The sequence below is a fragment of the Pelophylax lessonae genome (genome assembly GCF_965119305.1).
Source record: "Pelophylax lessonae genome assembly, chromosome: 6".
Lineage (NCBI taxonomy): Eukaryota > Metazoa > Chordata > Amphibia > Anura > Ranidae > Pelophylax > Pelophylax lessonae.
The window spans coordinates 247,362,172-247,386,908 of NC_138773.1; the positions used below are offsets into that span (position 1 = coordinate 247,362,172).

The 24,737-nt window shown below is 41.8% G+C and overlaps 1 protein-coding gene across 2 annotated transcripts in view; it reads left to right on the forward strand.

Annotated features, from left to right (window-relative positions):
• The window catches only part of LOC309558337 (acetylcholine receptor subunit alpha-1-B), a 124,297-nt gene that overhangs the window by 46,875 nt on the left and 52,685 nt on the right, over window positions 1-24,737 (forward strand). Inside the window, exon 1 of one of the 2 annotated variants that reach the window (XM_082261403.1) lies at window positions 21,617-21,755. The exons of the other annotated variant lie outside the window; for it this stretch is intronic. Within the exon in view, the coding sequence (XP_082117529.1) occupies window positions 21,713-21,755 (43 nt within the window). The 5' untranslated portion in view covers window positions 21,617-21,712. Of the gene's footprint in view, window positions 1-21,616; window positions 21,756-24,737 lie in introns of those variants that run through there. 2 annotated transcript variants of the gene reach the window in all.

The window sequence follows — 24,737 nt, forward strand, 5'->3', positions numbered from 1 at the left end:
ATGGCCAGGTAGGAGGAGGATGTCATCTATGGGGACCGGCCGCCACAGCTTGTTCTGTGGTGGAGGTATATAGATGACATCCTCCTCCTATGGGACGGTGACCAAACATCCCTTGATTCCTTCATGTCCAGTTTAAATGTCAATGACAGAGGAATCAAGTTGGATTGTACCAGCAGCACCACACAGATTAACTTTCTTGATCTGAATCTGATGGTGGATGGCGATAGACTTGTCACTTCAACCTTTTTTTAAAAAACAGATCGTAACGGGTTCATTCCCAAGGACAACTGCCACCACAATTCATGGTTAAAAGCAGTCCCCAAGGGGCAGTTTATGAGGTTGCGGCGAAACTGTACCCATTTGGGAGACTTCTTGACACAGGCTTCAGATTTAAGAACAAAATTTGTAGACAAGGGTTATACACAAGACACCCTAGATACAACTATTAGGGAAGTTGCTAATCTAGATAGGTCAACTTTATTGGCTCCCAAAATCCGGAATGAGCAAGATAACAAAACTTTTAAAAACTGTTTTGTCACATCTTTTTCTACGCAGTATTATCTGATCAAGAAAATAATACGTAAGCATTGGTCAGTAGTTAAAAATTATCAAGTTCTAGGTCCAGCCCTCCCTGAACAACCTAATGTAATTTTCAGAGGAGCCCCGTCCTTAAGAAACCAAATAGCTCGTAACGTGATTGAAAAACCCGCCAGACCCTTATTCTTTCCCGAGTTTAAAGGTTTTTAGCCATGTAAAAAATTTAACATCTGTACCCTTAATACATTTAAGGGAAGGAAGATAGAAAAGATTAGATATAACAGTACTGGTAGAGAGTATTCTATCAATTCTTTTATCACCTGCTCCACTCCCAATGTTGTATACATGTTACAGTGTTGTTGTGGCAAACAATATATTGGCCGGACCCTGCGGAATATGCAAATACGCATGGGCGAACATGTAGCCAACATTCGGAAGGGGTTCCCGGGTCAGAGTGTCTCAAAACATTTTGACATGTGCCACCGTAGGAACCCCAAGAAAACTTTGTTTGTAGCCTTTGATCTTATATTCCTAATTGGAGAGGAGCCAACATCAAAAGAGAATTATCCCGTGCCGAGACACGATGGATATATATTCTCAAAACATATGTCCCTCGCGGATTAAATGTTGAATGGGACATTAATTGTTTCATCAACAATAGTTAGTCTATATCTTATTCTGAGGTCCTATGTGGTTACTACTGAACCTTCATATTTATGCTGCTATCCTGAATGTTTTATGTACCATTTATGTCATTTTATATAATGAGTTTTTATATATTGAGGTTTTATTGATGTTCTTTTTTTCTATTGATTGAATTTAAAATGTTTTTAAATTAGGGGATATCACAGCTAGCTACATGCACCTTAATATTAAATTTTAAAAAGAACGGTCATGGAATAATGCTTGGTATAATAAGGTATTTGGTATAATTATTCCCCACTAGATGGAGTGTTTTTACAATGCTAAATTAAATGTCAATTGTTATTTATGCTTTTGTAATAATTAATTGTTAGTTTTATCTGACCGTTTTTTTACTTCACTTATAACTTAAAGAATACTGATTTTAAAGTATGTTCCATGAATCATAATATGTCTATGGATAATCGATATTATACCGTGTTCCATTGGTCACAGAGTACACATAGACAATCAGTATTACACATCTATTGTTTTTAATTGGTCCACTCATATATAGGTATGCGCTTCCCTTCACCCGGAATTGCTTTTTCGCCGTGGACCACTTGTTTTTTCCATTTATTGTTTTAGCTCTTTTATTACATTGCCCACAAGGTGCATGGCGCCGCTGTGACTTCCGTCCTAATTTGCCGCGATTGGCTAATGAAGCGGAGACGTGACCGCCTCCTGGGTATATACAGGCGTGCTGTGAGCATCGGGTAACCACGCCCGGTTGACGTCACGTTTGACTAAACCGGTCGGGCGGTACCTGGCGCTCAACTACCACGCCCCTTGAAGCCTGGCTTGTGTACTACACGTGGGACGCCGCGGATTTACATGCTGTATCGATGCGATTTCTTTACTTTTTGGATGTAAGTGGAACCTTTAATAAATCACACTGTTCATCTTTACTGGTTTACACTATGGGTCTTCGTGTCTCTTTTCCCATATATGTGGCTTATATGTACTCGGACCGTGCTTAACCTGACCTGGGAAAGATTGATTACCCTACCTAAGGATCATACTAAGAGGAGTGTCTCAGATATAAATCCCAGCGTATGTGACCTGACCATTAACTTGGGGGCTGACCCTTCTGATAAGCAGCCATTACAGCTGATTTGTCACGGGTGTTTTTCCAGTCATTTTTCCTCTTGGGAACTCAACATCTCCCTTTTTCATCACTCACTTTGGATCTTGCATATATGCCTTTGGACTTTTTGGACTGTTTTTCACTTTATATGCAAATTGAATATTGATTATGTCTTCGCTTTTTGGTCACTTTGTTGATTTGGAGTTGCACCAATTTTTGGGTTATTTTTGATACTCACTATATATATGTTTTTACATATGTTTCATTTTTCATGATAGCGCTGCACTATTTGTTTTCCATCTCTCGATACTCACCCATTCATGGAAGCCCCACGTTTTCTCCAGCTAATGTGTACAAGGTCTTTGCTCAATGGAGGAACTTTAGCCTCATCAAGGAGGCCTTATTGTACAAAGGTACCCCCAGTGTTGTCAAGCCATTCTCTGATCTTTCCTAAGAATACTCCTTAGAACAGACCCACATCTTTCATTACCATCAACTACTCAGCTACCAACGGACCTGCAACAGACCTAAACAAGACAGCTGCCACCACAATTCATGGTTAAAAGCAGTCCCCAAGGGGCAGTTTATGAGGTTGCGGCAAAACTGTACCCATTTGGGAGACTTCTTGACACAGGCTTCAGATTTAAGAAAAAAATTTGTAGACAAGGGTTATACACAAGACACCCTAGATACAACTATTAGGGAAGTTGCTAATCTAGATAGGTCAACTTTATTGGCTCCCAAAATTCAGAATGAGCAAGATAACAAAACTTTTAAAAACTGTTTTGTCACATCTTTTTCTACGCAGTATTATCTGATCAAGAAAATAATACGTAAGCATTGGTCAGTAGTTAAAAATGATCAAGTTCTAGGTCCAGCCCTCCCTGAACAACCTAATGTAATTTTCAGAGGAGCCCCGTCCTTAAGAAACCAAATAGCTCGTAACGTGATTGAAAAACCCATCAGACCCTTATTCTTTCCCGAGTTTAAAGGTTTTTATCCATGTAAAAAATTTAACATCTGTACCCTTAATACATTTAAGGGAAGGAAGATAGAAAAGATTAGATATAACAGTACTGGTAGAGAGTATTATATCAATTCTTTTATCACCTGCTCCACTCCCAATGTTGTATACATGTTACAGTGTTGTTGTGGCAAACAATATATTGGCCGAACCCTGCGGAATATGCAAATACGCATGGGCGAACATGTAGCCAACATTCGGAAGGGGTTCCCGGGTCACAGTGTCTCAAAACATTTTGACATGTGCCGCCGTAGGAACCCCAAGAAAACTTTGTTTGTAGCCTTTGATCGTTATATTCCTAATTGGAGAGGAGCCAACATCAAAAGAGAATTATCCCGTGCCGAGACACAATGGATATATATTCTCAAAACATATGTCCCTCACGGATTAAATGTTGAATGGGACATTAATTGTTTCATCAACAATAGTTAGTGTATATCTTATTCTGAGGTCCTATGTGGTTACTACTGAACCTTCATATTTATGCTGCTATCCTGAATGTTTTATGTACCATTTATGTCATTTTATATAATGAGTTTTTATATATTGAGGTTTTATTGATGTGCTTTTTTTCTATTAATTGAATTTAAAATGTTTTTAAATTAGAGGATATCACAGCTAGCTACATGCACCTTAATATTAAATTTTAAAAAGAACGGTCATGGAATAATGCTTGGTATAATAAGGTATTTGGTATAATTATTCCCCACTAGATGGAGTATTTTTACAGTGCTAAATTAAATGTCAAATGTTATTTATGCTTTTGTAATAATTAATTGTTAGTTTTATCTGACCGTTTTTTTACTTCACTTATAAATTAAAGAATACTGATTTTAAAGTATGTTCCATGAATCATAATATGTCTATGGATAATCGGTATTATACCGTGTTCCATTGGTCACAGAGTACACATAGACAATCAGTATTACACATCTATTGTTTTTATTTGGTCCACTCATATCATATAGGTATGCGCTTCCCTTCACTCGGAATTGCTTTTTCGCCGTGGACCACTTGTTTTTTCCATTTATTGTTTTAGCTCTTTTATTACATTGCCCACAAGGTGCATGGCGCCGCTGTGACTTCCGCCCTAATTTGCTGCGATTGGCTAATGACGCGGAGACGTGACCGCCTTCTGGGGATATACAGGTGTGCTGTGAGCGTCAGGTAACCACACCCGGACGACGTCACGTTTGACGAAACCGGTCGGGCGGTACCTGGCGCTCAACTACCACGCCCCTTGAAGCCTGGCTTGTGTACTACACGTGGGACGCCGCGGATTTACATGCTGTATCGATGCGATTTCTTTACTTTTTGGATGTAAGTGGAACCTTTAATAAATCACACTGTTCATCTTTACTGGTTTACACTATGGGTCTTCGTGTCTCTTTTCCCATATATGTGGCTTATATGTACTCGGACCGTGCTTAACCTGACCTGGGAAAGATTGATTGCCCTACCTAAGGATCATACTAGGAGGAGTGTCTCAGATATAAATCCCAGCGTATGTGGCCTGACTATTAACTTGGGGGCCGACCCTTCTGGTAAGCAGCCATTACAGCTGATTTGTCATGGGTGTTTTTCCAGTCATTTTTCCTCTTGGTAACTCAACATCTCCCTTTTTCATCACTCACTTTGGATCTTGCATATATGCCTTTGGACTTTTTGGACTGTTTTTCACTTTATATGCACATTGAATATTGATTATGTCTGCACTTTTTGGTCACTTTGTTGATTTGGAGTTGCACCAATTATTGGGTTATTTTTGATACTCACTATATATATGTTTTTACATATGTTTCATTTTTCATGATAGCGCTGCACTATTTGTTTTCCATCTCTCGATACTTACCCATTCATGGAAACCCCACGTTTTCTCTGGCTAATGAGTACAAAGTCTTGGCTCAATGGAGGAACTTTAGCCTCATCAAGGAGGCCTTATTGTACAAAGGTACCCCCAGTGTTGTCAAGCCATTCTCTGATCTTTCCCAAGAATACTCCTTAGAACAGACCCACATCTTTCATTACCATCAACTACTCAGCTACCAACGAACCTGCTACAGACCTAAACAAGACCCTCTCCAAAGAACATTTATCAAGGGGGTTATTCATTGGGATGAATACTCTATATCTAGTGTATATTCCTATCTCATTACTCATCATTCGGCAAAATATCATCTTGCTTCATTTCGGAAATGGACTTCTATCCTTAATTATCCTGATGCTCCTGAAAAACTTCTGGCGGGCTATCACAAGATCTGCAAGCTTATCCTATCAGAAACCTGGCGAGATACTCAATTTAAATATTTTCACAGAGCCTACTACCCTTTCCGCACCAACCCTGCAGATCCTTCACAATCACAGTGTCCTTGGTGCTCACTACAACAGCCCATGCTACTTCATTGTCTCTTGGAATGCTCATCTATTTCTACTTTCTGGGACTCTGTACTTGGATATATCACTAAAGTTCTCAAAGTGAAACTACCTAAGGACCCCTTACTGTGCCTCTTTGGCTGCGAAGTGTCAGCTACCCTGCTTCAGTCTTCAACTCCGCCGACCCTCCCACACTGGGCCCATATCTGCTTATTAGGAGCCCGCATATCAATTATGTGCAATTGGATCCTTTCCTCGCCTCCTAGTCTCATGGCTGTCAAACAAGCTCTACTGTCACATTTCAACCCAGAGAAATTAGACACCATCGTACAGAACTTTTTCGCTAGGTGGTGGTACTTTATGGAGTACACGTTTTCTCAGGAGGGACTTTCTTCTACTATGCGCCCTTTCTGCTTTACTGAATGGTATTTGAAAAGAGATCTCTCCAACTCTTTGGGCAGGCTTAGAGTTCTTGATCCTGACCAGCCCCTTGTATCTTCCTTTCTTGATCCCCCAAATCCTTTAGGACCTCTTCACTAGCTAGAGTCCCAGATCTGTTTGTGTTCAAGTTGCTATATACAGTACCACTTAATGTTCCGCACTAGATTGTACTTATGCTTCCACTCCTGACAGTGTTTTATAGAGTATTAAGTCTATATTTGCACAATGTTGGTTAAACATGCTTCCCTCCCTATTCCCCCCCCCCCCCTTTTTTTTTTTTGTACCCTTCCTCCCTTTTCCCTACTATGTCTTTCACCCATTTAAAATTTTGTGAAGTCTGCCTACTTCCTGGGTTAGCATTTATGCATTCGATGCTTGCTTTTATATTCTTTAAACATGTAAAAATATTTAAAAATATAAAAAAAAAATGATGTTTTTTGTTCCCCACAAACAGAGCTTTCTTTTGGTGGTATTTAATCACCTCTGCGTTTTTTTTTTTATACACCATAAACAAAAAAAAACAGTATTTTTTACTTTCTGCTATAAAACATTCCCAATAAAAAAAAATCTAATTTTTTCATCAGTTTAGGACAATATGTATTCTGCTACATATTTTTGGTAAAAAAAATCCTAATAAGTGTATACTGATTGGTTTGCGCAAAAGTTATTGCATCTACAAACTATGGGATACATTTTTTTTTTTTTGGTTTTACTAGTAATGGCGGCGATCAGCGATTTTTAGCGGGACTGCGGCATTGTGGAGGACCAATCTGACACCCCGTGACACTTTTTAAGGACCAGTGACACCAATACAGTAATCAGTGCTAAATAAAAAACACTGTTACTATATAAATGACACTGGCAGGGAAGGGGTTAACATCAGGGGTGATCAAGGGGTTAAGTGTCCTCCTAGGGAGTGATTTCTAACTGTGGGGGGAGTGGATGCACTTCAGCTTTGCTGAAACACAAGATCTCTCTTTTCCTCCCTGACAGAACAGCGGTCTGCCTTGTTTACATAGGCAGACCGCCATTCTGTCATTCTGCCGAATGATAGGCGGGTCCTAGCAGCCAATCACAGCGGGAGCGGTGTACGTGCGTCCCCTACATTTAATGCACAAAATCACGTACATGTACATGATTTTGCACAGCCGATCTGCCCTGCCGCACAGGGACATAGATAAGCCCCCCCCCCAAAACATCAATGTACAATATACATAAAAATGCTGTGCTGTGCTGTTGTGCTGTGTTCTAGATCTGAACTTCAACCACGGATCACGTTCAGGGCTGCTAGAACAGTTGGAGTTTAGTTTTTTTCTTCTGTTTTTATAAACTCTTTCATAATATCTCTTCCTATCCTCCTCTTATTTCATGCTTGCAATGCATACCTCAACATTAGAGTGTAAAATAGGTGTAAGGTTGATGATATCTTACAAAAGAGTGTAAGGTTGATGATCTCTTTCAAAAGCCAATCCTGCCATTCTGAATATAAGCACAGTGGGCAGGATGTTTTTTTTTTTTTTGCTCTTGTCTTATCTATTTTATGTCAAAGATTGGTTCTGAAAAAAGGAAGGAGACCTACAAATGAACAGGCTCTCTCTCCCCATGTGTGTGCTATCTGCACATTCACATAACAGTGGGAACATTCTGAGATTTACCCTTAGCTGTATGGAGTTTTGTGCTACTACATTTGAATGCTGCCCTGAAGGTTATTAATCCCTATTTAAATGTATGCTGCTAGCCTGCTACATTGTAGTCCTGCTGAGGAAGTTGTTGACCCTTTCCATGTGATGCTAGGCCTACTGGTTTTAGCTTAAAGTGGTAGTAAACTACAAAATATCTTCTCCCTGAAAGTTAATGGCATAAGGTGCTAGTATGCATCGCATACATTATTATTATTATTATTATTATCACATTATTTTTTTTTATGCGCTGCTCTTTTGTTACATACAGTATTTGAATGTATTCTGTGTTAATTATCTCACAGCAGAGCAGAGTCACTGCTTATATCACCAATTAGTTGTGGTTTTAATAATGATGTTTTCCAAGTGCAGTTTATATATATGTGTGTGTGTGTGTGTGTGTGTGCCTCTTTCCCTTGTGTGCTCCTCAGGCTAAAACTGCAGTGCATAATTTCTTCCTGTCATTGATTCATACTATAACTAGGTATCTGAGATTGTGGGAACTGCTGGCAACGTTTGCTGATTGAGGTACTGGGTGCTGAGTCTTCTATAATTGCTGTTGTGTTAGCCTGTAGACCCTGACTGTTCACATGTAGCAATTTGGGATTGTGGGCAGAATATCCCTGTGATTCCGCCTGCCGCCACACCCAGATTCCAATCTAAATCGCACGGCAATGCTGGCAAAACGCAGCACGTGTGTTTGTGTTCTATTCATTTTTAGTGACACCAAAATGTGGTGTGGTTTTGCTGGGATTGTTGAGCGATTTATCACACAAGGATCCAAAACCACACTATGTTTTGGTGCCACTAAAAATGAAAGGAACACAAACACACTTGCTGCGTTTTGCCAGCATTGCAGTTTGATTTGAAATTGCAGGCAGAATCACGGGGATACTGCCAGCCCGTGATCCCAAATCACTACATGTGAACAGGGCCTTAATGACATCGACTAAGGCTGGGCTGAGTCTTCCATTGCTGTTGTGATACTGTTGTGTTTCCCAGGTGCACCACATTCTAAGTATCTTCTCTTTTTCTGTATGTATGGACTCTTTTGTTCTGTATGCCTGTTTAACAAAAAATCAGTGTATGCTTTTCTGCTTCCTTCCACAAGATGGTGCCCTTTGCATCTGCCCAGTAAAGATCCCAAATTGCTACAAGTCAGGGCCTAACAGGCTAACACAACAGCAATTATGGAGGCCCCAGCCTCAATTTATTTTATAGGTACAAGGAAGCCCAGGTTTTGTTTAACCAATTTTTTGCTGCGGCGCGCGTCCTCATTGTCGGAAGCTCAGAAGTTGTGAGGTATGTTCTGTATGTATGAACAATGCACAATGCAGCTTCTCTTATCTGGTATGCCAGGTTAACAAAAAAAATCAGTGAGTGCTTCCCGCCACAAGATGGTGCCCTTTGCACCTGCCCAGTAAGATTGGCTATTACAGAACACCACCCTGTGGGCAGTCCAATGGCTGAGGGCAATGTACACTGTGTTCTGGTGCACTATAGCACAGCTGGGGAGATCGCTGTACTAACACAGCGAGTTTTAGTACAGTGATCTGTCAGTTTTTTTCCTTCAGCCACTACCCAGCTTTTGGCTGGACAATAGCCAACCAAACTGGGCAATGATCATAAGAACTGGAAGAAGGCAAAACTGAAACTATGAGCAACACATAGTTTTTTCCTTTTTCCAAATTTTTTTAATTTGGGGCAATTTGTTTTTTTTTTTTAAAAGACTTCTACTTAGTTCCTACTGGTGAACCCCCCCCCCCCCCCAACACAAATGTATCTACGGCCCTGCTGCCACAGTATATATGTGGTGTGCGGTCCGCAACTGGTTAATGAGTGTTAGCTGCAATAAAATAGAGGACATGCATCATTCTCAGAGAACAGGGGTGTAAATGACAGGACAACCATACAGTACAATATTTAGAACATACATATAAACAGTGCATAAAAATGATATGGACTAAAATTACCATGACAAAGTGCAAAAATTACATGTGCTCTGTATGCTGAGAACATCTTCCTGTAAACCTACATTGACATCCATGCAGCTTGTTCTCCGATCACACTGTGGTTGCTATTACTTGTCACAGGAACATAAACTAGATCCCTTCAGAAACAAGTATTATAGTTCACACCAGAAATAAGAAACAAAGTTCACACTAAAAACAAATAATGAAATTCACACCAGAAACAAAAAACTAAGTTCCTCTTTCCACTTACTGTGCGCCAAGTGCTTTGAGAAATGTGCCCTCCTGCTAGAAACAGAGTTTTTGTTGCAGGTTGGTATTATGAGAAAATAATACAATTTTATTTTTGGAGGTGCCAACTTTTGCATCCCCCACAAATTATTTTGTAGCCCTCGACATAAGCAGATATGGGATGGTACAGCATAAGTCTCTTTCATCGCATATATCTGTAAATTGCTGTAATTCGACCAGAGATTAGGAAGAACTAGGAGGTACACGTTTGTCTCCTTCCATAACTGACAATGGAAAAAGACTAGATATACATTTGCCATGCCAATTTATGGTTTCCATCGATAACATTGTTCATTTTTTGGCCAACTTTTTTCCTCTTTTATCTAGTTCCTTCACCCTAAACTGTTCTTGCTTTACCATCTGCATTCACAGTTCATGAATGCATCTGTAACATAACAAGGTAACTTTTAACATACAATGGCACAATGTCACGCCTAATAAACATTATGGCACTGCCGATTTCATGGGGGCCAATCTTCTGATAGCCTTAACTTAGAATTAAACCCTTCTATCATTTACAGCCAAGGAAGCTGCTTTTGTTTGATCTGCAATTGCCATGGTGCTGCAGATGTGATCAGTGATGACTCCAGGAGACAAGCAAATGTGACAGCATTCCAGGAATGCAACTGTTTTTTGAAACCGTTTAATCAATGAGTTTAGTGATACTTTATAATTTATTGCTGGGGCTCTGGGCTTCAGTAAAACGGCAGCCTCCCGCAAGAAGAAACAAGATCAATGCTGGAGGCAATTTACAGCACACACTAATTTTGGTAGCATGATAATTATTATGTGCAATGAATGTTCCTTGCTAAAGAATAGGGATGAGCTTTCTAGTTCGAGTCAAGGCTAAGTTCGATTTGAACATCGGTCATTCGATCGGTCGTCAAATGACAAACTAATGTGCTTCTGCGCAGGAAATTTGAGATTCCCATAATCCACTGCACGTGCGCCACGCGTTCAGCACGTTATGTGATTGGCCAAAGCATGCACCCTTACCTCATGCTTTGGACAATCAAATGATCTCTGCCATGATTGGACTAAAGGCAGGCAGCCTTTAGCCAATCATGGCTCAGGGGCCAAGTACATGCCCCACACTACATAAAGGCTGCCCACACAGTCGCAGCATGTAGTGTAATTGTGCGGGCGGGGAGACAGGAGAGGGACGCGTGTGAGGCAGGGAGAGAGAGTAGCTTTTTTTGGAGTTTGTCAGACAGTGCAGAGAGACATTCCTAGCAGTGTAGGGAGGGCCAGGGACGTGTTTCAGGCAAGGAGAGATTCGTTTCTTTGCATTTTGTCAGACAGTGCAGCGCCAGTGAGTGATTCATTCCTAGCAGTGTAGGGAGGGCCAGGAATGTGTTTCAGGCAGGGAGAGATTTGTTTCTTTGCATTTTGTCAGACAGTGCAGTGCCATTTGGGTACATCCTATAGGCATCACAGATCTTCTATAGGATTATAGATGACATCAGATATCAGTGAGAGTATTGTTCATCGGTCACTTGGGTACATCCTCTAAGCATCACAGATCTTCTATAGCAGGGGTATTGAATTAAAATTCACAAAGGTCCAGTCAGTAAAATATTCTTACAGCAGAGGTCCGAACCGCATGTTTGTGCGATGACTGCCCTGTATCCTCGCAACCAATCACCTGCTTGTTAACTTGGGTAGCCCCCGCCCTCTGTCGATAGCTGTCCTGCCTCCAGCTGTTGGCTCTGGGAGAATGGCCGTGGTGATGGCTGTGGGCAGAACGACTCTAAAGAGTGGGCCCGCAGGGGTCCGGAAGAGACATTAGCTGGGTCCGGACCCGGACCGCGGTCCGCCATTTAGTGATGCCTGTTCTATAGGATTATAGATTACATCAGATATCAGTGAGAGTATTGTTCATCGGTCACTTGGGTACATCCTTCAGTTGGTCTGTCTAGGGGATAGGAGTCACACAGGTGCAGAGATTCTGTCAGCTCTGCAGGGGCAGGCTCAGAGATGGTTGACGCCACGACAGCTTGAGCCAGGAATGGTTGTATGCAACCATGGCACCAACCTTCTCTCCGCCCTTCAAAAGGGACACTTGACACATGTTCCATGGTTGGCACATGTTCTGAATCTTGTGGTGCAGCATTTCTTGAGCAGATACCCAGGCTTCCAAGATCTCCTGAGGCAGGCCAGAAAAGTCTATGACCATTTCCGCCATTTGTTCAATGCCAGTGCTCGCTTATCTGACATTCTATGGGAATTCAACCTGCCCACCAACCGCCTCATTTGTGACATGGCCACCAGGTGGAACTCAACGTTGGCAATGCTGCAGCGGCTGCAAACACAGCAGAGGCCCATCAATGAGTACCTGTGTAAGTATGGCACAAGGACAGGATCAGGGGAGTTTGGCTTTTTTTGCCATGTCAGTGGCTTTTGATTAAGGATGCATGCATCGTCCTGTCACCATTTGAGGAGGCCACAAGGATGGTGAGCCAGGACGATGCATGCATCAGTGATACTATCCCGCTAGTCTACCTGCTGGAGCACACTCTGCAGGGAATCATGGACAGGGCACTTGAGGCAGAACAGTGGGAGGAAGAGGAGGACTTCCTTTCCTCAAAAGGCCCCCTTTGTGCAGATATCATTCCTGCAGGGCCACAAAACACACAGGAGGAAGAGGAGGAGGAGAATGAGGATTTCGGGCAGCATGGATGTAGAGGTTAGCATACAGCAGTCTTCAAGGGATAGTTTTGATTCCCCAGAAATCCCAGGAGTTGTATGTGGTTGGTGTGAGGTTGCTCCTGCTGACAATGTCATCTCATCCTTAGTGACCCAGAGAACTCAGACGCTCATGCCTCCTCCAACTTACGTTGCATGGACTCCCTGATTCTGCAAAGCCTGCGAAAGGACCCAAGGATTTGTGCTATCAAGGAGAGGGATAATTACTGGTTGGCTACCCCTCTTGATCCACGTAGCAAGGGTAAAGTTGCAGAGCTCATCCAGCCTTTGCAGAGGGAGCAGAGGATGAAACATCTTAAGGAGGCCTTGAAAAAAAAAAAATTTGTGTACCACCTTTCCAGACACTGGGAGGTTAACATTCTCTGGACGTGTTTCTGAGGCATCGTTCAGCCAAAGGAGGAGCGGTGGAGAAGTTGGCCGGCTGACAGACGCCTTTAAACAGTTCTTTTGTCCTCAGCAGCACCCAGGGCTGTTAAGTTTAAGAAAACTTCGGCAGCGTCTCCATCATATGGTGTATGATTATCTAGGCGCAAGAGCAGACTTGGAGACCTTTCCAGCTGAGCATCCACTGGGTTCCTGGGTCTTGAGGATGGACCACTGGCCAGAACTTGCTCAATATGCAATTGAGCTACTGGCCTGTCCTGCTTCCAGTGTGCTTTCCGAACGGATGTTTAGTGCTGCTGGAGGTTTTGTGATGGACTCTGTTGGCCAGCTGACATTTATCAAAATGAACCAGTCCTGGATCAACAAGAGCTATCAAGCCCCTGATGCTGATGTAACTGCTTAAATTTGCTACCAACCCCCAATGCCTAATTTTTCTGTACTTGCATGACTGGTGCATACAATTTAAATGTCGTATGTCATTTTAAAACAGCAGGCCCTGTCCCTGTGCCCTGCTAACTGTGAGGGGTCACGGTGTTCAAGCACCAACCAAACCAAAGGCCCAATATTTTTCCACCTGTATGACAAGTACTGTACATGCAATTTCAAATTTGTATGTAATTCTTACCAGCAGGCACCACCAACAGCAAAGGCCCAATTTTTGGCACCTGTATAGCTCATGTAATTTCAAATTTGTATGGAATTCTTACCAGCAGGTCCCGTTCCTGCATCCAGCAAGAGTAACTGCGAGGGTTTGGTTATGGTGTTCAGGCACCACCAACAGCAAAGGCCCAATTTTTGGCACCTGTTTAGCACGCTATTTCAAATTTGTATGGAATTCTTACCAGCAGGTCCCGTTCCTGCACCCAGCAAGAGTAACTGCGAGGGGTTATGGTGTTCAGGCACCATCAACAACCAAGGCCCAATTTTTCTGCACCTGTATGACAAGTACATGCGATTTCAAATTTATATGGATTTTTTAGCAGCAGGGACCGTTCCTGCGCCCAGCAAGAGTAACTGCGAGGGGTTGCGGTATTCAGGCACCACCAACATCTAAGGCCCAATTTTTCTGCACCTGTATGACAAGTACATTTGATTTGAAATTTGTATGTATATTTGTATATGACATTTTTTGCTTTAGAAATGTCAGTATTGCTGCAGCAAGCTACATACATTGTAGAGATGCACTACTTTACAGGCACATTCAGGGGACGCCCCAGGCACGATATTTGAAGGAATTTTTCATTTTTATAGTTTCGCTTTAACCCTTATTAAAATCAGTAAATCACTGCTCCTTTAAAAACTATTGTTTTTAAAAACTTTTTTTTCATTGCTACATGTTCCCCAGATCAGTACCCGGACCCCCATACATTTTTTTGGGTCAATAACATGCATTTAAGCCTTCAAAATAAGTCAGTTTGATTTTCGAGGTTCGAGTCCCATAGACTTCAATGGAGTTGGTTTATTTGAACAAACTTTTCCTTTGTTCGCGGTGTTCTGGTGCAAACCGAACCGAACCGGGGGGGGGGGGGGGTGTTCGGCTCATCACTTCTAGAGAACATTATTTTTTATCAAGTTTTTATGGGTAAAGTTCCACTTTAACCCTATCACATTCATAAATCTCTGCTGCATTTTCTGGAGATGATATCCCTTATTGTTCAATGTTTCATTATCAACATTCAATTCTATTAATTTTGTTCCGCAAGATTATCTTCTTGAGATATCGCTGTAGCATTTTTGCTTGTTTCTAACTGACAGGGATAGAGCTCGTCAGCTTCCGGATTCAGATCTGTGGCTTTTCCATCTGTGGTCACTATGAGTCACAAGAATTAAGGCTGGTTTTACACTGTTGCGAATTGGATGCTGGTTTGTAATGGAGCCGCCTCACACAGCTCAGTTTCGGCTGTGGAGCGGCTTGCAGAAAAGTCCTGTGTGTCTTTTGGTTCGTTTCGGGTCTGAATTCAGTCAAAAATTCGGACCTAATCCGGACCTGAAACGGGGACGCACCGAACCCCCAGCTGCGAACCGCTCCGAATTCAGTGTAAACCCAGCCTTAAGCTTTCTAATGTTCATGTTCATTGTTTGATTCCTTTTCTGAATCTTCATTGGAGTTTTGTGTTAGCTGTTGTATGGAACTTTTGGCTTTCTTGCAGTGGGTCTTTCTGGCATTATCTGACCTTGGTCTACAGATAAATAATCACATGGCACTAGCAAATTGCAATGTAGAATTATTATTCTGCCTTTTCCAGTTTATGGATTGAAATTGTACACTGGGCTGTCCACGTATGGCATCTTCCCAACAGGATTAAAATTTTCCAGGACTTCCTATTTCTGTAAGGTTTCTTACCAGAACTCTACTACCGGGTTTGAGTTGCAATAACGTTTGTACAAACAAATCTTCTTGTCATAGTGTTCTTCTCCTTATTCTGCAGTTCTAGTACCCTGTTTTGAAGCAGTTTTGTAAGCCTCAGTCATTCTTTTTTGTCCAAGAATACATATATATTTAGAGTAGGCTTTATATTTTCCAGTTACTGAAGTGTCAAATATGGTAATGGGTAGTCTTGGACATCTTTCAAAATGGAGAATAAAAGGAGAATATCCTGTAGCTTCATTCTGAGTACAAATACTGTATATGCATGTACTACCTGTGAAATTTTCCAGTCTTTTTTTTTTTCATTCTGGTGCTTCTATCCATACTTCTGGTATGAAGCATGGATAGAAGGGTATGGTTGAACCTTTCAACTTGTTTGTTGTCTTTTGGATGGTATGTAATGGTATAAGCGATTTGGATGCCAAAAACCAACGCTAAAAACAATAGCTGTTCAAACTCTCTACACATATCATAGTGAAGAGTATTCTACCTGCAACAGTTGTTGCTGACGTGTTCTTGGTTGCATATGCCTGAGCAAATCTTGTAAACTGTATCCTTCAAACAATTAATATAATGTTCAGTGTAACTTTACATATGTAGTCAAAATAATCAATCTATGATTAGATTTCTAATCCCATCTCTTCATGCAATTCCTTAACCGCTTGCCGACCGCCGCACGACTATTTACTGCGGTGGTCAGCCCCTCACAGGCAAAGCGATGTAGGTCTACGTCGCTAGCCTGTGAGGCACTAGGGAGCTCCCGCGCGCCGCCGGAGGCCCCCCCCGCACGTGTGCACACGCGATTGTCCGTTACACTGGAAGAAAGGCAGGCAGCTAATGTAAACAAAGCCGCCTGTCATTCTTCCCTGTGTAAGAATGGAGATCACACGGTTCTACTATGTAGGACCATTGATCTCTGTACTTACACTAGAAGCCACAGCCAATCACAGTTAGAAACACGCCCCTAGAGACACACTTAACCCCTCCCTCTCCAATAGAGTTAACTCCTTCACTGCCAGTGTCATTTTTGCAGTAACAGTGCATATGTATAGCACTGATTACTGAAGTAATGTCACTGGTAACCCCAAAAGTGTCAAAAATGTCAGTCAAGGGTCCGATCTGTCCTCCGCAATGCCATTACTCGTTAAAAAAAAAAATGACAAAAATCTTTCCCTTAGTTAGTAAACGCAATAACTTTTGCGCAAACCAATCAAAATACGCTTTTTGCGATAGGTAGGTAGCATAAAACAAATTGGCCTAAAATGTTAGAAAATTTTGATTTTTAAATTTTTTGGGGGGGGAATTTCATATAAAAAAAATGTGAAAAATATTGTTATTTTTGCAAAATTGTCGCTCTTTTTTTGTTTATAGCGCATGATCAAAAAATTGCACAGGTGATCAAATACCTCCAAAAGAAAGCTCTGTTTGTGGGAAAAAGGACGTCAAATTCGTTTAGGTACAGTTTCGCACGACCGCGCAATTGTCCGTTAAAGTCATGCAGTGCCGAATCGCAAAATAGGCCCTGTCAGGAAGGGGGTAAAAATCATCCGGGGCTTAAGTGGTTAAACACCCCAAGAGCAACACTATCTGAGAACCAGATGATGTTTTTCTTCTCAAAATGTCTTTATTTTTTAGGTAAAGTTTGGTCCATTGTCTCATGAGTATTGAAAAATCAGAAGGTTCATATTGATGCTCATATTTTGGTGGAAACTTTGACTTTTGCACTTCCATACTTTTCCTATCACAGAATCTTTATTTTGTATTGATTTTATCTTTGTGGATTTAGGCTACTCCCTTACATATGGCACTGTCTGTTATCAAAGTTGTATTTGCTATCATCATTGGGCACAGCCAAGGCATTCTTTCCCCATGATGTACTTGAATACTTTGGGTGATGCTACTGATAACTGGGATCTACTTCTTGTAAACACTGTTGCATATTGTTCCGGACCTAAAGGCTAATGAAAAAGTGCATTCACATTAGAATTTTTTCCCAGAACAGTACTTAAAAGTAAAGTTAACATTATAGCTAAGGGCAAAACTTTTTTTTTTTTTTTTTTTTGAGAGAGTGGAGATGAATTAGTACACATAGAACAGTTTTAATTGCTGTCTGTGCCCCCGGAGATTCGCCCTGTCTATTTGTCCTGTTTACTGTTATCACTGAAAATGAAGGCAAAAAAAAAAATGTTTTAGGTTGTCCCAAGGAAAGTAATAGAGGGGAAATCTTCTAATGGGGACACTAGTTCTGGTTACCTGGGGGGGGGGGGGGGGGGGGGACAATAATAAAGGACAATTATCACTCTAAGTTAGGGGTGTCAAACTCGATTTCATTGTGGGCCGCATCAGCATTATAGTTTCCCTCAAAGAGTCTGTTGTATCTGTAAAACTATCTAAATGTATCTACTCTTTATTCTACTAAATAATTCCATCTGCATTGAATTAATGCTGGTTTTAGTAATAACTTAAGGCCCGTACACACGTACCGATCGTCGGCCGAAAAGCTTCGGCCGACGACCGATCTGCCGATTGTAGGCTTGTTAGTATGATGCCTCCGACAGCCGTCAGCGCACATTCTGCCGACAAGAATCTGTCATGCAAGCATTAAAATTTTTGTATGCCGACACCAGAGTTGCCGATTGTTTGCCAGTCAGTATAGAATTCGGCCGACAGACCGCAGATTTGCAAGACTGGGCATGCTCAGAAAAGAAAAAACACAGGGAAAGTTAACCATTACATGACATCACTTCTGCAGTCGGCTGTAGTCGGCGGACAAAATTCTTGTGCTGTCTTTGTACTTTTCAACAGACACTGACAGCCCGGGGACAAAAGACGGCCGATCGTTCGCCGACGATCGGTACGTGTGTACGGGGCTTTAAGCTGTGAAAAGACAGCACAGACCGACACAGAGCTCACTCACACTCCTGTAGCAGATGATGAAAGTCTGAAAAGGAGGGTCGCACAACCCCGGTATCATCCACAAGAAACCTTAGAGACTGCTCAGACAGAACATGGTTCTGCCATGTTGTGCTCCCAATAAAGTTTATTTTGGATGTGCAACCCTCCTTTTTAACTGGCATAAAATTGTATTATTCACATAAATATTATAAGCAGATGTTCAGAGCACCCCACCCCCCTTGCATGAGTTGTCAAGAGTCCCCCCCCCCCCCACACACACACACACACCATCAGAAGTGCACCCCCCTTACTTGGTGCTGCTGCCAGGAAGAACCTGGGAGCAGAGCTGGGAAGCAGAAAGTGCAGGATCTGGAGGAGAACCAAAAGAAGGCTGAAGTCAGCTGAGACCAGGGGAGGTAGAGACGAGGGGTTGCTGCAGCTGCACAGAGAGAAGCAGGATCTGTATGAGGAGTTCTGTCCTCTCTGCTGCCGTCTGCTTAGACAAGGTGGGGATGGAGACAAAGGGGTTGCCACAGCTTCAGGAAAGGTGCGAGGGCCATATGAAATGGCCTGGCAGGCCACATTCAGGCCGCAGACCTTTTGTTTGACACATGTGCTCTAAGGGAACAGGAGTGTAACTGACAGGACAATCATACAGTAAATAGGATATGCATATAAACTTTACAGGTATACTATGATTCTGACTAACATGTTCTCTGATCACATTGTGGTTGTTTTTACTTGTCACAATAATATAAACTAGATCATTTTAATCTACCTTGTTCAAAGTACGGCACATAGAATAATCCCTGTTACCTGTATTGAAATAGAGGACATTCATCATTCTAAGGGAACAGGGGTGTAACTGACAGGAAGTTCCCACCAGAAACGAATATAGAAGTTCCCCTTTCCACTTACTGTGCTTTGGGAAAGGTGCCCTCTCTCTAAAAACAGACTTTTAGTTGAAGGATGTTATTATAATGGAATTTATTATTTTTTTGGGGGGGGGTACATTTTTGCATACCTTAAACATACAAGGACTAGAGCTGAATATCCCTACTCTGTGTGCACCAATAGAAACATATACAGTAGTTCCCTCTTTAAAAAGTAGTTCTACCTACTCTTTCTCTAACCAGCAGAACTCTGTCCCTCGGAGGACACAATCTCGGAGGATTTCTGCATCCAATAAGAGATGCTGTCCTCCCCAAGATAGCCTCCTGAAGCCCATAAAAAGATAAATTAGTCCTCAATGGTTTCCTGCCAGCTTGAATAATTGGCATAATGCCACCTTCAAGTCAGAGGATATATTGCAGCCTACCACCTGCCTAGATACTGACTTAGATGGAGATAAGAGAGATAGGAAGTCCTTTTGCAGTGGGACTTCATCACACATAGTTGTCAAAATGTATGTCCTTTTTTTCTCATGAATAGAGCTTTCTTTTGGTGGTATTTGATCATATCTTTTGGTTTTGGTTTTTACACTATAAACAAAAAAATAGACAATTTAAAAAGAAGTACCAGCCAGCAGAACCCACCAGCAGTACCAGCCACCAGAACCTACCAGCAGTACCAGCCAGAAGTTCCCCACCAGCAGTACCAGTCAGCAGTACCTACCAGCAGCACCAGCCAGCAGTACCCACCAGAAGCACCAGTCAGCAGTACCCACCATCAGTACCAGCCCTGTAGGACAGCCAGCAGCAGCCACCAGTCATACCCGCCTGGGGGACAGCAGCAGTCAGCGATACCTGCAGGAATCCTGAGGAAGAAGTGAAGATTGAGGTGAGTTGAGGTGCAGGTAAACATCAGTGTATCCGTGTGAAAGCAGCCTTTGGCCCCTTTCACACAATCGGTCTAATCTGGTCCACCTGTCTGTTTTTTGGGTGGACCCATTTGGACCCTCCATTTACCTCTATATAGCGGCAAATGTAAATGGACTTGTGCCCGTTTATACCCGCTTATCTCCAATCCGATTCACTTAATAAAACAGAAGGGGGATCTGTCCCCTTCTGTCTGGGTGGATCAGATCAGGGGCCCACAAAGTGGATATGGCTTTGTCTGTGTCTGCTTTGCATATGCTGAGTGGATACGCCCATTCAACTCATTGTGGCCCATGATCGGTTACCAAGGCACCAAAGTAGCCTTCTCTCCTCAAAAAGTTGGGCACCCCTGCTGTAGGGGTATGAGTTCCGGATGGAGAGGTGCGCTGTGGCAGCCTTCCCCCTTAGTTTTGCCGCGGTGTGTGGAGGAGGGAAGGAGTCCCAGATGGAGAGGTGTGCTGTACTGTAGCGCAACAGAAGACCCGTAGGGAAATCATAAAAATCTCCTGTGAAGTTGATAAAAGTTTTAAGACCACCGCCTCTGTCACGACTGGTCTTAACATTTTCATTACTATGGTTGACTGGTCTCACTATTCTTCCCTACCTCCTCGGCGCTGAGAGGAAGTGGCATCAATTTTAACGTGTCAATGTTTTAAACAAGGTTAGGACGGTATGATACATTAAAAACAGTTCTGTGAGCAACACCCTATTTTCTGGCAGTGCCCCTCCTGAGACTAGACTCTGGATCTGCCCCTGGGAACACAAGAATCCACCTAGGTAAATATGATGAAACAAAAAAAAAAACATTTTCTTACTTCTTTTTTAGGTCTATGGGTAGTGGAATAAGCAGTATTAGCTACTTCATTTCTTGCTCCATCAGCCTTACTTTACCCTGTGTGGCTGGTCTCCTGAAGCCTTTTTTCTAAGGTGCTTAGGCTGGCCAGCAGTTGTGCTGACATCATCAAATACAATGCAGGACCAATAGTTCTGAGTTAAATGTGGGGATGGGGGTGGGGAGAGCCAGCTAACAACCCAAAGCATAAGAATGCAGAGGAGAGAGCCACAGCCATCCTATTCTTCCACCTATAGACTTTACAAGCATTTACATTTAGCAGATTGGGGTGCCCACTGCAAAGATAGTTTTTTTCTTTTTCATTTTTGTAATTCCTGAAGTTTAGCTTTAAGGTGTATTTGGTAATGCCATTTTATAACAGACCGAAAAAAAACCTTAAGCACAAGTAAGCTGTCAGAGAACTGTCTGCTGGATCTTTTCTAAAGCTGCCAGAAGCTCAGCTGTCCTGTGAACAGGTGGAGAGCAATAATAGCCCAGTGGTTCCATTCCAATCCCTGCAACCGGAAGCTGAACAGAGCCTCACTGCAGACAAGGTTCAACAGTCTGAAATTACATCATTCCCAGCATCAATCCAAACAGTAAGAAAGTAGGTACAGAAGGAAGGAAATGGATTTTACTACAACGTGCCTTATTGTTCTCTCCATATCAGGTACACCTACTCTTTAAACTCTATTTTAATTCTCTTTTTTTAATTCTAAATCCTGTTTACGTGTTTTGTATGTTGATTGTTTTACTATTTCTTATGTCTAACTGGTTTTGTATTTGATATCCAGACATAAAAATCATATCATCCGTAGCAACCAGAAAATGATTTAATTGTAGGTTAAATATTTTTTTTAAAGGAGGTGTATATCTTCATCCTTGTGACATTATTTTGGCATGAATGTGTAGCCTATAATTGCCAGGCAGTTCAGCTACTCATGTGTTTAAGGTAAAAAAAAAAGTGTTCTAGTATAAATGTATTCAATGTATAGATTGTATCGTTCTTTTTCGTTACTTGGTCATTTTTAAATATACATTTTTCTGCTGATATTATAGAAAAGCTAAATGTGGAACTGAAAATATAAACCGCATTCTCGCAAAGGTCCCCATTTTCCTCCCCAACACTGTCTAAATTATAGGCTGGGAGGTGGGGGACGCAGAACTATCACCAGGCAGCTCCATTGGCTATGGTGGGCTACCAATCAGTCCATTAGATGGTGTATAGTGGGGAGGTGGTGGAATCGGAAACATGTAGTCTATAATTTCTATTCCTCTTTAAAGTTCAACTCTTTGTGAATTTAGGATTCAGTTACAGTCTATATTTAACCACTTCAGCCCCGGAAGATTTTACCCTCTTCCTGACCAGGCCCTATTTTGCGATTCGGCACTGTGTTACTTTAACGGACAATTGCGCGGTCGTACGACGCTATACCTAAAATAAATGTACGTTCTTTTTTTCCCACAAATAGAGCTTTCTTTTGGTGGTATTTGATCACCCGCGCGATTTTTATTTTTTGCGCTATAAACAAAAAAAAAGAGCGACAATTTTGAAAAAAGACAAACAATATTTTTCACATTCTGCTATATGACATTCCCCCAAAAAAAATGTAAAAATCAAATTTTTTTTAACATTTTAGGCCAATTTGTTTTCTGCTACATATTTTTGGTAAAAAAAATCGCAATAAGCGTATTTTGATTGGTTTGCGTAAAAATTATCGCGTCTAATAACTACGGGAAAAATTTATGTCATTTTTATTGTTTTTTTTGTTTTTTTTTACTAGTAATGGCGGCGATCTGCGATTTTTTGCAGGACTGCGACATTGCGGCGGACAGATCGGTCCCCTAACTGACATTTTTTACACTTTTGGGGGTACCAGTGACATTACTACAGTAATCAGTGCTAAAAATATGCACTGTTACTGTAATAATAACACTGGCAGGGAAGGGATTAACTCTATGGGTGGTCAATGGGTTAAATGTGAGCCTAGGAGGAGTGATTCTAACTGGGGGGCGTGGCTTCTGAGATGACCATAGAGACATGTGATCCTATATAGCAGGATCACATGGGCTCTGTGATCATCCTAAGGAGAAGAACGGACGGCTGTGTTTACCACAGCCGACCGTCCTTCTCTCTCAGCGGGGAACAATCGCGGGTGTCAGGCAGCAATTGGAGCCGCCTGACACACGCATCGGCTTCCCCGCTGACGAGCGGGGGCGGTGCGCACTCGCCCCCGAGACTCCCGAGAGCGAGCGCCATACATGTACGGCGATTCGCCCAGGAACGGCTGCCTGCCCCAGTACATCTGCTGCAGGCGGTCTTAAAGGAGTTAAAAGTTCATATGCAAGAGTCAGTGAGTTAAGATTTTAGACTTTTAAAATGAATCCAAACCCAAACACCTATCATGTGTTGTAAATGCCAAATATGTTGTTGTAATATGTAAAGCTAAAAAGTTGATAATAAACACACACTGTGAATTTCTGGATATGGATGATGGCATTATAATTATTTAAAATGTAAGAACCCTTTTTCCTAATTGATATACAGCTCTCATATGACTCAAATCTTTCCCAGCCTGTCTTCAGGGAAATAGAAGCAGGGTGAGCTTCTAGTCCTCTGCTGCTGGTCACAAACAAAAACAGCCTTTGGAATACAGAGTAAAAATAAATAAATAATATCAATAAACTCTTTTAAATTGTAATACAAATATGTATTTGAAATCAAATATTTATTATGTTTTGGCAATAACATGGTGTGGGTGGATTTTTGCCAGTCACACCCCTCCAGCCTGTGTCTTAGAATAAGAGGAAGATGAAGCCTCCAATAATCTACATGTAATATCCCGTCCCCATTGTGTTTAGCTGGTTAGTGGGCATGGAGGAGAAGGAAGGAGTGGGCTGTCATTTACCACTGTGTATGACGTGTGACTCTATAGTCACATGGGCTGCTCAGATGTGATCGGGAGGAAATGCTCAGCATAGAAACTCACTGAGAACTGAGCATGTGCAGAGTTGCCACCACAGCTGCAAAATCCCTAGCTGAATTGGACACATGGACAGAAGGTGGAGAAAGAGAGCAGCAGGATCAACCAGAAATTTTGCAGAATACAGAAAACAAATCTCATAGTGACTGAGTGAGTAATACACCATTTATTGATAGTTTTTTTTATTTTCAAGAATGCAACTGTTACATATTGGAAGATATGAATAGTGGTATAAAACTTTCTATAAGGGAGGGACCTGATATTGTTAGAAACCCAAATCAGCCCATGGACACTCCGTTTTATTGGTCAGGGGCATCTCTCAGCTTCCCTTTGACCCCACAGAAAAAGGGAGATGCCTAAAGAGTTGAGAGTTCCCCTTTACCATCAAATCAGGAACATCTGTCAAGCTTGAGAACTGATAACACCTGGCTCATCGACTGAACTCTGATACCACCCAGGACATTGATTGCAAGTATTCTTCCTCCTCAATTCTACCTTATTTTTCTATTGCTGAATTTGGTCTCTATTTCTTTGAAACACCTTTTTCTGTAAATATTTTATTTGCACCAACTTTGACCTTTTCATTATTAAAACCTTATTTTGAAAAGTGATAACCTTCTCCCTAAGCTCTTAATGCTAACTAAAAACAAACCTGTCTCTTGAAGAGT